Source organism: Simochromis diagramma, unplaced genomic scaffold (assembly GCF_900408965.1).
Source record: "Simochromis diagramma unplaced genomic scaffold, fSimDia1.1 OVJJ01000216.1, whole genome shotgun sequence".
In the NCBI taxonomy this organism is placed as follows: domain Eukaryota; kingdom Metazoa; phylum Chordata; class Actinopteri; order Cichliformes; family Cichlidae; genus Simochromis; species Simochromis diagramma.
The window spans coordinates 10,434,641-10,450,153 of NW_024386883.1; the positions used below are offsets into that span (position 1 = coordinate 10,434,641).

At 39.7% G+C, this 15,513-nt stretch overlaps 1 protein-coding gene across 1 annotated transcript in view; it reads right to left on the bottom strand.

Moving 5' to 3' along the window:
- stk10 (serine/threonine kinase 10) overlaps positions 1-13,454 on the bottom strand; it is a 39,530-nt gene extending 26,076 nt beyond the window's left edge. The window contains exons 1-2 of the mRNA XM_040032211.1: positions 12,908-13,454; positions 1,731-1,895 (exon numbers count right to left, since the gene is read on the bottom strand). Coding sequence (XP_039888145.1) covers positions 1,731-1,895; positions 12,908-13,066 — 324 coding nt within the window. The 5' untranslated portion in view covers positions 13,067-13,454. The remainder of the gene's footprint in view (positions 1-1,730; positions 1,896-12,907) is intronic.
- Between the last annotated feature and the right edge of the window lie 2,059 nt (positions 13,455-15,513).

A 15,513-nucleotide genomic window follows, 5' to 3' on the forward strand; every position in this document is an offset into this window, starting at 1 on the left:
TCCTCTCTTCTCCTGCGTCTTTCTTTGCCTCTCCCTGTTTGTTCTTCTCAGTGCTGACATCAGCAGTCCCATCTCCACGTTAAAGGCCCCGTTTTTCTCACGCTGTGGGCCAGACTGCCTTGCTAACCTCCAGACCAGATTGGAACAAACAGCCTCTCACTGTCTTCTCTCTTTGTGGTAGAAAGCAGAGCGGGTGGGTCGTCACTGGAATGCACTGACTTACACTGCCCAGTCCACCCAATTGGAGGTAACCAGGGCCTGACCACCAGTAACTACTGGGCTAATTGTTGTGCTTACAGCAATGAGGTGTAGAAACTTTTCCAGATTGTGCTCTTGTAAAGACTAATTACAGACAACCAGTTGTCACTTCAGTGACAATCTTTAACACAGATACTTCACATACATTTTAAAAACATTTCCAATACTTTTAAGACACTGAGTGTAATTATGTGTTAGACAGAGAAAAACATTAGTTACTGGAGACAGCTCAGAATTCACATGACAAACAAGGCCCGTTACTCTGAAGCCACAAAACACAGGAAACATGTGGTCTGAAAGCAACAGGCAGAGAGGTTTGTACATTTAACTTATCAAGCTAACCTAACAGTTGCACAGGGTCCAGCTTTGACTCATGGGCAATGTTCAACCCCCTCCACATTTTATTTAGGTCAACTACTAAATTCATTGTTGATTTAATGCATGTATGCAATAAAGCATAATTACATTGTGAATTAGCAATTTTTAGTACATTAATTCTTTATTAAAACATAAGTTTGGCTTTGTTGCGTTACACCGCTGGTAAAGTTTTGACTGATCAGCAGTTAACTTGAATTTTAATAGCTTACGAGTTCTGTCATGCTTGATTTAAGGCTTACAATTCTAATGCTTAATAATTAACTGATAACTAACAGAAGAGTCACAAACATGCCAAACTAAACATCTACATTTTGCACTTCTAGTAACCGCAATAATCTTTATCTTTAGCTTTAACACTGCCTTGTAATTCTTCAAATATTTAAAATCATGCCCCGACGTGAGGTCACCATTTGTCTTGGCCAGATAGAGTGGGAGATTACAGAGGGAGTTGAAAAGTTTACACTTGACCCAGTGTATGTGTGAGAAGAAGGAATGATTCAAGAGCAGGGGAAACATAGCTGAGATTAATCCTCATTCTTGTAGTATCATCAGGGTCATTTCTGATGCATTATGTCAGCCAGGGGTTCTTCTGTCATTCCTATTTAGGCAATAGACTCTTCTTATCACTATTTTTACAACAAATCTTGCATACGGAAGAGAAATGTACTCAAGATAAAACTGTTGCAATAAAAACAGTTGTCACAGAGTGAAACGGAACATCCCACCAGCCATTCAACATGCACAGTGAAAATATTTGTTTTGACCCTCTTCACTGACTGTTGAGGTTTGTGTGTCATGGCTTTTTTGGGTCCTGGTTATGAGTGGTTTTGAGAGGAAGACGACTGAAGTTCCTTTAGTGCATTATGCACCAATCTAATTTCAGCCTAAAATCATTGAAAAAGGTCTAATTTATTTAATTGCTTTGTTTTGTTTTTCGCCATCCAGATCATGTTAAAATGTGTAAAGATAGTGTGTCAGTGTTTGTGGTTAACCTCTTTGACAATGTTCAGCCAAAGAAAAATAAAACAAAGAGCCAGAGGGCAGCAAGTCTGTGGTTTGTCTGATTTGCTCATTCAGATTTCAGCATTACCTACCCAGAGTTTATTCTCATAATAGAAAGCATCAAGCAGCTTGACAATGTAGCGGTGGTCACATTTAGCCAAGATGTCAATCTCGACTATGTAATCTTCCAACTCTTCCTCAGATTTGGTCTCAATCACTTTGGCAGCAGCCAGAACTCCTGTCTCCTTGTTTCTGGCCTGTGAAAGGAAAACAGATCAATGTTAAATGAAACATGCATGAGTAATGGCAGACATTTTTTTAAATTCAGTTTACTCCCGTTTTTGTGCTCAAAGACTTTCAAAGCAAAAGTAACCAACCCTGTGAATTTAAGTGTTTCAGGTCTCCAGAGAGACCAATTTTTATCATTTAGTTATACAGAAAACATCAACAGTGCGGGAGGTTATTGCCAACATTTAATTTTTCATGGCCCATATAACAGGGAAAAATAAATAAATACACAGTATGACCAATGTTAAGATTAAGGGCCACATTTACAGTTCAAAGGCCCCCTTTTTCTTTGAAAATCTACAGTTGGTGATTAACTAAAGAGATGCAGTGTCATGGCGTAGTCAGAGGTAGTTTTCCAGCTAGCCATAATTAATACAAAATGTGTTGGTAGATGATTCTGTAAATTTTCCACAGTACTTAAAATCATACAAATGTGAATTTTGCAACGTGCAATTTACAGTAAAATGTGCTAGGGGCGCGTCTCATTTTGAGCCTCATGTGACTGTGATAGTTTCCTGTAAGAGTGGTAATTTATTTGGAATATCAGGCGGTGAAATTATCAAAATGAGCTCATAATTGACAAAGATGGATGGCTCAAAGCTCGGAGCTCGGTGCTAAAGCATTAGCTCCTTCCTTAAATGAGTCCCTCAATGAGTTCTCACTCTGAGTTTCTAGAGACAGAACAATGCCTGAGATTAGGCACACAGCACAGGAACATCTAATGATAAATAAGGTTTGGCTTGGACGGTCTCAGTAGTTGTGTCCTTGGGCAAGACACTTCACCCGTTGCCTACTGGTGGTGGTCAGAGGGCCCGGTGGCGCCAGTGTCCGGCAGCCTCGCCTCTGTCATTGGGGCCCAGGGTGGCTGTGGCTACAATGTAGCTTGCCATCACCAGTGTGTGAATGTGTGTGTGAATGGGTGGATGACTGGTTGTGTAAAGCGCTTTGGGGTCCTTGGGGACTAGAAAAGCGCTATACAAATACAGGCCATTTACCATTTTTATAACCCTCCTTTGGATAAATGCTGGACTCCACCTGAGTTGTCAGTTTTATGCAGAGATAAGATGAGATGCTCAACAGCGAATTCTAACAGTAGAGCTTCTTATATCAAAAACATATTGATTCTCCTTCTCCAGTTGCCTCTCTTTTATTTGAATTACAGTTTCCAGAGAGAAACACATGTGTAAAACCTGAGCATACACTATATTATCTTACTCACTACCTTGTCAGGTCTGCTCATTTTTGGCAAAACTAATTTGCTCTGCTCTTGGTAGACTGCATTAATAATCTTTTTAAATGAACTAGCTGCATTTATAAATTAGTACGTAACTTTCCACTCCCATCAATGCACTGGGGAATCATGGTAACGTGCCCTGCATAGTTTATCTGGCACCAAGAGTCTCAAGTCTTAGTTTGTTCAAAAGAGATAACTTTGATCACAATCTGTGCTGGACTTTATTGTCCATGCTGTAGCCAAACGGAAGAAGACACTCCAAGATCCACACGACAGCAATTAAAATGCTGACTAACATTCACAGGCAAAACTGGAAAGGAAGCTCCACACCCTCCCCTGAGCAACTGAGGAGTCAGAGGAACTGAAAAGAAGAAAATGCCACTTTAGCCAAACCCATCACACGCATAGACAAAGAATTCCTCATCGCTGAGTGGTAAAGAGAAGAAAATAAAGCAACAAAACATTCAAACGGTAGAGTGACTCAAACAGCATCAAACACATGACGCTCTCTCGTGTATGAGGCAGGCTTTTTTCAATGTGTTTCTACAGTCAGAAGTAAATATTCACTCCAATCATTGTTAGTGCTCAACTGGAGACAAATGAAGACTTAAAGTGAAGTCAACAACAAATAGCTAAAGGCGGGGTCATCTGCTACACCTCATTTAAACCTGCCCTAAAAAAATATCAATTCAATTTCTTTGCTGTAAAAATCTAATATCTAGGAAGTGATGGTTTCATCACAATCATGAATGTTGTCTGATTAATATGGTCAATGCATGTGCATATAATGAGCACAAGTGTTTCATTTTATGACTAAATAAGGAAAAAACAAAGAAAAAGAAACAACTGCCTATCCTGGTGAAATCTGGACCCTGTTGTGGTCTACATCCACCCAGTGGCCTGCAGAAACAGACTATATTAAGTCTGGTATCTGAATCCTTCATGGTTTACAGAGGCTGTGGGAAAACATCTGAACAAACACATGAGGTTCACAGCGACACATCCTCATCGCAGTACTCCTTGGACTATGCGCGTTTACCTAACAGAGCTCCGGAGAAGTTAAAATTTCCCCAGCAGATTAACCTAAAGTGTGACTCAACAGGATGCGATCTCTTGCCATCAAACAATCAGTCTGTTAACAAGTCTCAACAGTAAACACAGACACCAAACTCTTGCAACTGCTTTGCTAACATTACAGCTCTCTGCAATAGCGCTGTATCAGCTTCAACAAAGTCACTATCTGGGGTCAGATTTCCAAAGAAATGCATGTTTTGACAAGCTAACAATTCCAACTACATGTCTGTGGAAAACACATCTGACACACACAGTCAACACTGTGTGGGTAACCTTATTTTTAGTACAACAGATTTTTTTTTTTTTTTAATTCTTAACTTCCTTGTACAAAATGAAACTCTCCAGACACTTAAGAAATTCGAAACAAGATATTTTGTTCTCATTTAGTACAATTCTTCCTTGTCAGACCTGCCTTCCTTGTTAAGTAAAAGGTAACTTGAATTCCAGAAGGTTTATTGGAGTTCTAGTTACTAGTAGAGTGTAAAGTAAAATGATTCAGAGAAAGGTTAAACTTACACACTCCTTGAGCATTTTTTTAATCCATCTAGTCCAACTATTACCCATGTTGGGATATTTAAAATTCCAATATTTCCTTTTTTTTCTTTTTTCAGATATTTGCAACTTCCCTGTTGGCAACACAAATGGAATATGTGTTTGGAATATCCCAACACACAACAATATCGCAAACACGACAACAGGGTAGACAAGAACAGTCGGGCAAAGCATAACCGAGTGAGCAAATAGCTAAACATGACAAATATTAGGGGAGTCGATGGAGTTTTTATGTGTTTGAAAGAAAAAGAATACAAATATTGACCAATACATTGAAACATTTAATTTTTAAGTCAAATATCCATATCAATCGTTTAATTAAAAAAAAAAAAAAAAAAAAATCATACATCAGACAGACTCTACTCAGAAAGGCCTGTCTCTCATGCACACATACACACCCCTTTACATCTCAGTGGGAGCAAGGCAGAGGAATGTGCCTCTGGGCTTCAGCTGGTTGGGGGTAGACTCAATGGGCAGACTGAGAGAAGTGAGTGTCCTGCAGTTATGTGGTCCTTTTTGTGTGGAGTGAGGAATGCATTACGTCAATGAGGATCCTCAAGCATGGTATATAAACACAAACGTGTTTATATATGCACCTTACCATCTGTATACATTCCACTAAAAGGAACAAACATCAAATCTCAAAGGACAAGCTGAATTTCTGGAAACTAGCATCACATCAGTGCACAAGTGTACGCAGTCATATGTGCACGTTTTGGTGTATAAATGGTAATGTGCTTATTGCACCCAACTAAAAAATTGAAAATGTTTTCCACCACATCATCCCATATAAGAAGGATTGTACCCTTTTTTTGCACTTTATGCAACAAATATGACAACATTTTCTAACTTGTAACAGTTTTCCAACTTGCAACTCCTACACAACTCATCTGTTATAGAGCAGATGACACACACACTGATATCAGCTGGCCCAGGGGCCACCTACAGCATTCTTAACATGCTCACTCATGACATAATTAAAGTTCCTCTACTTTTTAAAAAAGCATACTCGGGCACCAGATGTTAAAGTTGAATAGGGAAAAATATCACGCTTTATTGAAAACATAAATATCTAATTTATTACATAACGACGGCACACCCACAACCCCTTAAGGAGAAGAAATATAGTCAACTTGATACTGTAGCCGTTGCCATCCCACGAGACAACACTGTTTCAAACCCGATGACTCTTTACTTCCTCTGACTCTACTCCAGAGGAGAACAAATGTCTTAGGCTTTGTTTTGGTCTGGTTTCCATGGTTTCTACCTAAAGAACTTGTTTCTTGTCTGTCCTCATGGTTCAAAGCTCTCTGTCCGTTTTACCATTTGCTCTTGTGGCATTTCAACAGACGGCCTAAGCATTTGTTCACTTTGAATTTTGTAAATTCTGAAAATATCTGATTAAACCACACATCAACTAACAGACTACAGAATGCCGAGTTATTAACCTGGACCACAGACTTATAATTTGAGCTGTTGGGCAATTAAATACTGCCATTATTTAATCTGCAGATTAATTTGGTCTATTAAAAACCAAAGAGTTGCCAAAAAATATTTCATTTACTCCAACATTGCATAACTCCAAAGAGTGCAACAGAGTTACCATTTGTGAGCCTGTTGCTATCAAATTCTTAGCATTCAGATTGGAAAAATTATTATTTCCCTATCAAAATAGTTTCTGGCAACCTTTAGATCAATAATATCTCAGAGACTGTGAAAAGAAAACATTTCTTCTGCATCTTTTCATTTTCTTTATGTTTTTTTTAATCAATCATCCACTAGCCTACTATCAGAGTGCCTCTGTACCCATCTTTCTGAAGGTGATTTAAGTCTCTCATATGGTTTTCAGTCTACTTAATGTAACACATGTGCAATAAACCCAGTCCATCCTCCTCACTTTGTACGCAAAGCTGTAAATATAAAATGTGTCTGCCAAACCTGCCTGACTTAGTTTCCCCATACTACTTTCTGAAGCTCCTGCTAGACAAAAGAATTAAAAAGGGGCAAGGACAGATGTTACTGTCCTGTGTGTCCACCTCCACACATACTGTAGGTACTGATAGACTAAGTAAACATAAACATACAAAAGCACACACTTCCAGTCTCCTGTGTTTGTGTGGCAGTCTTTTCAAAGTTAATCAGGACTGGAAGCAATAATGTTAAATATCCTGTGTTGACTAAAGTATTAATGATTAATGTGGATGTTTTGATTCAAAAGCACATGCCTGGATAATACAGCAGCTAAAACCCTAATCTCAACCTTAAAAATAAACTTAGATTAACGTTTTCCTCATTTTTAAAATGTATCTTTGTTATTGTTAAGAACATAAAAAAAAAAACTAATTAAGTGACATGTCAAGGGACGAGGTGACCTTATGTGACTGATTACACAGAGAACTTTCTCTGGGGTCACTCACCTACAGGCTGAACAGGCATTAAACAGATACAGCTCCCTTCAGGAGAATGTGTGCACGGTAGACCTTTGTCCCTTTATAAACCTGTGAACCGCCTCGCCCCTACAGGCCCTTCCCACATGTCTGCGAGCAAGAATGTGGTTCTTAGCTCACATATATAACTCACACCTCTTATTGAGATGCAAAGTATGGCACAAGCAGCACATGTTAAACAGCTACATGTAGGATGTTGACTTATTTATCTCTTGTTCTGTGATGGCCGTCTCAAGTGCCAAGTGGAACATTTGAGTATTTCTGGTTAGTCAGGCAACAGTGTCAAAATCAAAGGTGTCATTACTGCTGGGGATGCCTTTGACTCACTTTCCTTTTTATTGCCTCTGCCACCTTCACATTTCCAGTATGAATCAGAAAGCAAATGCTTCTAAAGTGGGCTTGACACTCGCTTAAAGGTGGGAAAGAAATGAGCTGATCAAAATAATTAAAGCTCGCCTGAGTCACCTTTTGCTATTGTTTGCGTACAGCAATTAGACCTTATAGGAAGTAGAAGTGACTGAATAGTGCATTTGCCTGGATTCATCCACCCAGTCAAGTCACCAGCTCTCCTATCTTCTTGGTAAAGGTTGTTTTTCGCAGCTTTTGTGAAGGGCCCAAGCCACTATCTTGGAGCCCCCCATCCCCAAGCTCCCTACACTTTAGGCCAAACTGACAAACCACTACGGAGTAATGGATTGTGTTTTTTGTGATAAAAAAAAAAAAAATAGAAAATACTGATTGGGCGTAAAGGTCAACAGTATAAATGGTTTATGTGGAAGTATGTTACCCAGTAAAGTATGAAAACTAATGTAGTCATCTTTTATTTACTGGATATGATGCATTCATGTGACATAGTAAAAATGTTCTTCCAAAAAAAAAAAAAAAAAAAAAAAAAAAAAAAAAAAAAAAAAGGCACAAGGAAGCATACCTATAACTCTCACATGACATATTTTTAACAGGAAAGGAAATTACTAATTTGCCACTGCTACTGTTTATTAGGTTTTTTAAGTTCCAAGACAGTAAAGATGAATGATAAAAAGCCTTCAGTGGGGTTGTCACTGCTCCTAAGAGCAGGGCTTCTCTGGGTCTAATCTCAAGAAGAAAGTAAAGTAAGTAAAATAAGTTTACTTATTTTTACAGCAGAGAAGAAGAAAAGTGACTAAAATGTTTCAAGGCTGCGTAGCCAGTGCTTACCTTTCACCTAGACATGTGAATGGCTCTGCAAACCCAATCATTATGGCTAACCCCTACCTTAAAAAAACAGATTAAAGACATGAATGTAGCTATGGCTCTATTGTGAAATACCAGAAGCTCTTACAGCGAAACGCATCAGTGAAGAACAAAGATTGTTTGACATATTTTCTTCTTTCAACGCCAGAGCATGACTCTTCCTCCTCTATCAAAAGCACTGACTGTAAAGACAGCACAAATGTATGAATTTAGACTACTACTGGGACTACTGGGCAAAGGATACCTGACTGGAACAAATTTGTACAAAAACTGCCTAACAATGAAGCAATGAGCCTTTTCAGGATGTGAAAGTTGTGATCAACATTGCAACATGCCCCAAATTCAACCCCAAAGTCACAAAAACAAAGCAGGTCAGGGAGGCAGGAAGTTATAACATACAATACCACAGACAGCCTTGGAAGAAAACCTGTAACACTTAATTCTTTAATCAGTGATACACCGGCCTTCAAACCTTGACTTTCATGACAAAGGAGTCAAACTTCCTGAGTGCAGACTAGAAGAATTTAAAGCACACCACAAAACCAAGCTCGGGCAAGTACTGCATGATTACCAGATTAATCAGAAAAAGTGTACAAGTGACACAAATGTAGAAAATCTGATATAACTGAAAATTCTAAATCTTTCATTTTCTCGATTGCTAATGCTGTCCGAGTATGAACTCACACATATCAGAAATTATCATGTAGATCATTAACCTCAGACCTACAACTAGAAACACAGATCACGGCTTTTGTAAATGCCGATGACAATGTCATCATGAGGATAACAGGGACTCCAACCATTCTGAGCCCACACCCAACCAGCTGGGCTCTTATCAGTCACCGTGGGCCCAGCTGCTCCCTGAGATTAGACCCAGGGAAACCCTGCTCTCGGGAGCAGTGACGACAATGCCACTGAAGTCTTTTTAAACATTCGTCTTGGAGCCATTCTTGATAACTGTGAGCATTTCATATGAACCTTGCGGCTTTCCTTCACAAAAAGGAAGTTGCAACCTTTGCCCCCTCCTACTCACCATGTGAGTTTCTCTTTGACTTCACAGTAGATGGTAATCATATTTTAAGTGATTTTCTGAAAGTCTTACAAAAAAAAACTACATAGAAGAGAAATGTCTTGTTTTATGCCTTTAACCAGTCCAGGATTTCCCACAACATTTTGGCCCGGTGTATGACCACATTTCTCCAACCTAATGTGCATAAATAGAGTTTTTTAAAAGTTTCAAAGATGATCAGATCCGTTACATTAAGTACTGTGGCCTAAACACTTGGCCGACTACCGTACTCGTTTCGTTTTTGCCATAGTTGAGGCCACCTACACACTTTCTACTACACAACATCCAGGCTGAACACACTGTCAGACCAACAGGGACAAGATTCACTGCGCTTTTCATCCCACAAAGGGAATTTGACAGCGCGTAACCTTAAAGCCTGTGTGTGTCTATGGAAACATTTCACTAGCAGCAGCAGGCTAGTGTGCTCAGTGGCACGTGGCTCATTAATTAGTGAGAAGGGCTATACAACTCAATTGTTTCATGCCTCACTTGCAGCCACAACACCTTCATACACAAGCGCAAGACTCCTTCCAACAAGTGCAAACACGCACAGAGAGACAGAGCAAAGACATCATCCTATGACACACTGGATCTGCAGGAAGTGGAATATGAGACTTGATTAGCCAGTGATGGTTTAAAAAAAAAAAAAAAAAAAAAAAAAAAAAGCCTACAGGGAGACAGAGGTGTCACAGTGTTGTGGGTGTTTGTGGGTGTGTGCATTACATTGCGAAACAAACCAGCAAGTAAACGACTGATAACAAGCATCAAAATGCAATTTAGCATTTAACTAGTGCTAATAAAATTTAACTGCAATTTGAATCTAAACGTAGCACTGATTGCACACAGATTTTTTGTGGTCAAAACTAACTTACTGACAAGTAAAATGTGCTCTAAGGTTAAAGATATGTTTGGCCCTCGAGTGATAAATGCAGTGTTAGAAACATCGGCTTTCCATTTAGCTGCTCTATAATCCCATTTAACTGCTGCTGGACAGTGATACTTTAACCTCATTAACAGAGCACCAGAAGGTGTAAACAACAGCATGTTTGAGTACATGTTTGTATCTGTAGCGTCCTGTGATACTCAGACTCATTAACAAAATGAATATTCTGCATTTAGGTAATTTATGCATCAAAGTATCAACCAACACAAGTGCACGCTTGTACTTATAGCACTTGGATGACAGATATTTGCACAATATTTTGACCCTCAATCTCCAGCAATAAAAAAGTTAGAAACACAGGCTTAAGTTTTATAGACAGTCATATTTTTTTTCCTAGCAGCCTTTCAATAATGGAAAAGTACAGTTTCACCTACAGGGAAGAATATATTCGATAACTGGGGGAGTACATTGCATTTTATGAGATCCTTCTTTCACACTGTTCCTGGGTTACAGCCACGCACACACGTAGATTGATTTGTCCTTAGCACTACCCTTAAGCCTGGGAGTTGTTATTCTCCTGCTGGTGACATTAACCTTTGGAGAATCAGCCTGTGTGGAGCACTCGGTACTCTCTAGCAAAACTGCACAATTACACAAATCTGTCCTCAATCTCAAAGACCGAAACAAAAAAAAAAAAAAAAAAAAAAAGCTCTACAAGCAGCGGTGTCCAACACATGAAATTTATACTTTCTTCTCCTGCTGCCCATTGCACATCAACAGCCATCTTTTTTGTGACTCCTGCCCTCCCCCAAACAGTTTGACAAGTAGATGATCTCACAAGTGACAGGACACAGAGCCTCCTTCCCTCACGCCTGCTCTATCAAATACTTCTAACATCTGAAAGCATGTACAATTCACCACACAAGGCCTTTCCCTCCCACAGATGGGCCAATTATTCTGAGGTTTGGGAGCTGCGAGAGGAAGCCGTCTCCTGATGCAGTCCCACAGTTTCCTCTCTTGGCCATCGTCTGCTCTTGCTCTGCCTCCCTCCACTCCATCTGACAGCTGCAGGTGTGGAGCTGTCCTCCTCCAACCAACTGAAGGAGGAGAAACAGGAACCCAGGCAAATATAGTGTGGAAGGGACATTACATGTTGTAAGCTTGCCAGTTGTCTAAGTAGCACTTAATCACACTAGATGTACCAGCCACTTTCATTTGGCTTTAGCTTTAAACACTTTGGAGCTGAAGTGGACTCTGTGTACTTCTGCACTGAGAAACCTGAGTAATCCTTAAAACCTGAGTAATAAACAGCAGCTTATTAAAGGTTTCTTCAGATTTAAAGAACCTTGTACCGGGTCCCTGCCTTAGCATCTCAGGAAGAAAACTCAAAGCACTGTGCGTTTTCATAGTATGCTTCACTGTTAAGATAAATTATGCAACTTCACTTCTAGCTATAACTTGATCGCCATGTTACCATTTTCTTTTCATTAAATTGCATCCGTGGCAATAGCTTTGCTGGAATAGTGAGCATTATGGTGCTCTTCACACCCATTTCCCCACATGTATGTAAAGTTTCCAGTAAAAACAAAAAAAAGAAAAGTCTAAACAAGGTGGGGTCCTCTGAAAAGACTGCGCTCTCTGTTCAGTGCAGAATTCTGCTTAAAGCATCACTTCTTCCACTGAGGCCCCTGATGTGTCAAAGACCTTCACTGTGCTCCACTGGGCTGTGTAGACACAGAAGGCCTGTGCCCCGCGTTGCAGAGGGCAGTGAATGTCTTACAGAGCCAGATTAAATATCTCCACTGAGTCAAAGTGCTGATGGTGGTGGTGCTGCTGCTGCTGGTGGTGCTAAGGTGCTTTCACTGTCCCTGCAGGCTGACTCAACAGTGGAGTCACATCATGGCATTTTTCTAAATCCTCCACATGGCATACATAATTTCAACTGCATTCACACAAGTTCTGAGAGGTCAGACCTGAGAGAGAAAAGAAGAGAGGTGCATCGAGGAGCCACACAGAAGTAGTAGTCACCCATGCTGATTCTAAATATTTAGCAAAACTTTCACACGACAGCCAAAGTTAACAATGTAATGACTGCATGGGTCTGTTTAACATAAGAACTCTTGACCAGCAACATAGTTCAGATATCTGTCATATTACAGCAATGCTGGGATGGTTCAGCACCCACAGGTGAATGGAACTAGTCCACACCCAAAGGATGCAAGGCTTTAAAGTGTGTGACAGGTGGGGGAAAAAATACACAGAAACACCCATTTGAAATGAAACTGGTATAAAGTGTATATTAGGACGTTTACTACATTTTGTCAGAGTAAACTTAAGTAACTTTTTGATATTCAAGGAAGTTTTCATAAGCACAAACAGGCAACTTATCAACATTTCGAGAGGACTACTTCATTTGAGGACAAATGGGGTTCTTGGTGTTCCACAGCATTGTCAGACAACAGGTGCCTCGTGTCTTTTGAGAACACACTTACCTTGTAGACCTTTCCAAAAGCACCGTCGCCCAGCTCGCCAATAATTTCCCAAATGTCGTTGGGATTGACGTCCCGGTTGACGTGCTCGTACTGTTTGGCTTTCTTTTTCATATCCATGGTGGGTAGACGAAATAGTTTACTGAATCTACCGAACGCCATTATTAACAATGTACTAACTTCAACTTTAAAAAGAAAAAAATATATTTAAAAAAAATAAATAAAAACTGTCAACAGTCTTGAGCACGCGAGCACTAGGCACGCAGAAACGTGCAGTCCGCTAAAAAGAAAGTCTTATCTACCAATTTACAGCGTCACTTTCAGCGTCCTTGAGAGAGGAAAAAGAGAACTGGGCTGGTTCACAAAAAAAGAAGAAAAAGTTAATCTATTCCGTCCATTTCAGCCCGTGGGGCTCTGACGTGAAAACTTGGCGTAATCCAATTAACAGGCTGTGGTTAAGTGCTGGGCGCGCGGTGACCACCTGCTGCTACGAAGACACGATGGAATTGCTGCTCGCCTGTCTGGCTGGGCAACTTGTTGATTCAAAATAGCCCCACCTCGTTTCTGAACAGCGCTCGCGCTGCCGACATGGAAATGTAGGAAATGTAGTTCCTTGGGTAGAACGAGTCGGTTGATATACAGCGTCGAGGCGGTAAAACAGGACTTCATGTCCGGGTTGATGCTCGGCGTGCTCTCTGACAGCGGCGGCGTCTCCTTCAACTTCAACAGCTGTGCTGTATACCAAAGTATAACCCCTGTAAGAACATTTAGACTGCATGCATGAAGTTAGGACTCCATTATATACAAATTTTGTCTTCTCGTTCTCCTGTTTAGGTGTTCTGTTTGCTTTTTAAAAATATATCATTAAAGGGCAAAAAAAGAAAACAAATTTGGGTGATTTTTTTATTACAGCTCGTTTACAGTTTTTAAAGCTCATTAATCAATATTAAAAAGAAAATGCACTGGTTTCTTCTTACTTTCGTTTGTATTTCCTTTTAAGCTGCATGCTGGTTAAACTTCACTCAACTGAAAAAGCAAGGCCACACCGCCCTCTAGTGGGAAAGTCATTGTTTTTCTGCGTAGTATGTGGGAAATTTGACGTCAGGAGATGTGCAAATGAAGAAAATGATGGACATATTATCAAGGAGACTTGTCGTCAATCTTGATATTTGTATAAATACGTAATTATATAATTGGTGTCCGTGGGGCCCTTTCCCAAAAGAAAAATAATGTAATTTATTATTATTTCAACCTCTAATTCACTGCCATTATCTCATTTTCTCTGAAGATCCTATCACATGACACATTTTCCATGACTTCGCATTATCGTGTGAAAGAGAATGTTTACAACATGGTAGTGTGAACTGTTATAATGTAAGCTTGGAGACGGTGGCACTGATAAAAAGAGAAGAGGTGGACTTGGGGGTGGCAATCAAATCACTCATAATCAAGATCTGATCGTAAATTGATATCCAAGAATTGTGCGGTCACTTTTGCAATCAGTCTGACACACAGCCAGCTGTTTACATCAAACAGAATATCAGGGAGGTTATCTATGTTCCTTTCCATGACAACTGAGCAAGATTGTTTTAAAGATTATTGTATGAGTATTGTAAAATTTCTTTGAGTGTTGAAATATCGGTGAGAAATAAAACAAGTAATATATATAAAAACGTGTAAACATACATGGAAATGCAATATTTAAGGCAAAAACAGAGTGTGTATAATTCTAACAAGCTTAAAAGTCAGTATTTTATTCATGAACTCTCTTAGCCAGACTTTCTACTAATTTCTTTAAATGGTCTTCAAGATTAGTTCTCCATGCTTCTCGCAGGACATTCAAAGCTCTTCCTTGGATATTGGCTCTCTTCTGCTCTGTTCTCTGTCCCACACAGCTTCAATAATGTTCAGGCTTGGGCTTTGGGGAGACCAATCCATGACTGATGTGTGTACCATTGTGTGTTTTTCCATCCATGTATGCTTTTACTGCAATGGCAGTGCGTTTGGAATCATGTTGAAAAATTAAACCTCTCTTGAAACCTAGTCATCTTCTTTTTTATTTGCATGGCTAGAGACATAAGGAGAATACATTTTTGGACAACTCAACTGATTTAACTTCTATTCTTAGGAAGCCAGCTTGCATCTTCTTCTTTCAGCGGCTCCCTTTAGGGGTTGCCACAGCAGATCATCTGCCTCTATCTCGCCCTGTCCCATCCTCTTCTGTCACACCAACCCTCTGAATGTCCTAGAAAACCAGCTTATATATTACAAGAAAATGTGTCTTATACTTAAAAGTATAAGAACTAAATCACCAGTTTTGAATAAATCAGCTTGTTTCACACAGTAGATAAAACAGAGGGATGTTTGTTTCAAAAATGTAATGACTTATGAAGTGAAAAAGACCGGTGCACTGTCTTACTGGGGCACAAATGATATTTTCCTGCTATGGCAAATGAAAATGACGGTTGCAGATACCTCACAATCCTTACTGTTGCATGTCATGTGTTCCAGTTTTGACTGTATTTAAAACATGTAAGGCACAAAAGAATTACTGTGATATTTCCATCGTAAGATGCAATAAAGCTTACTGCTGGATCATGCTGGAGCTT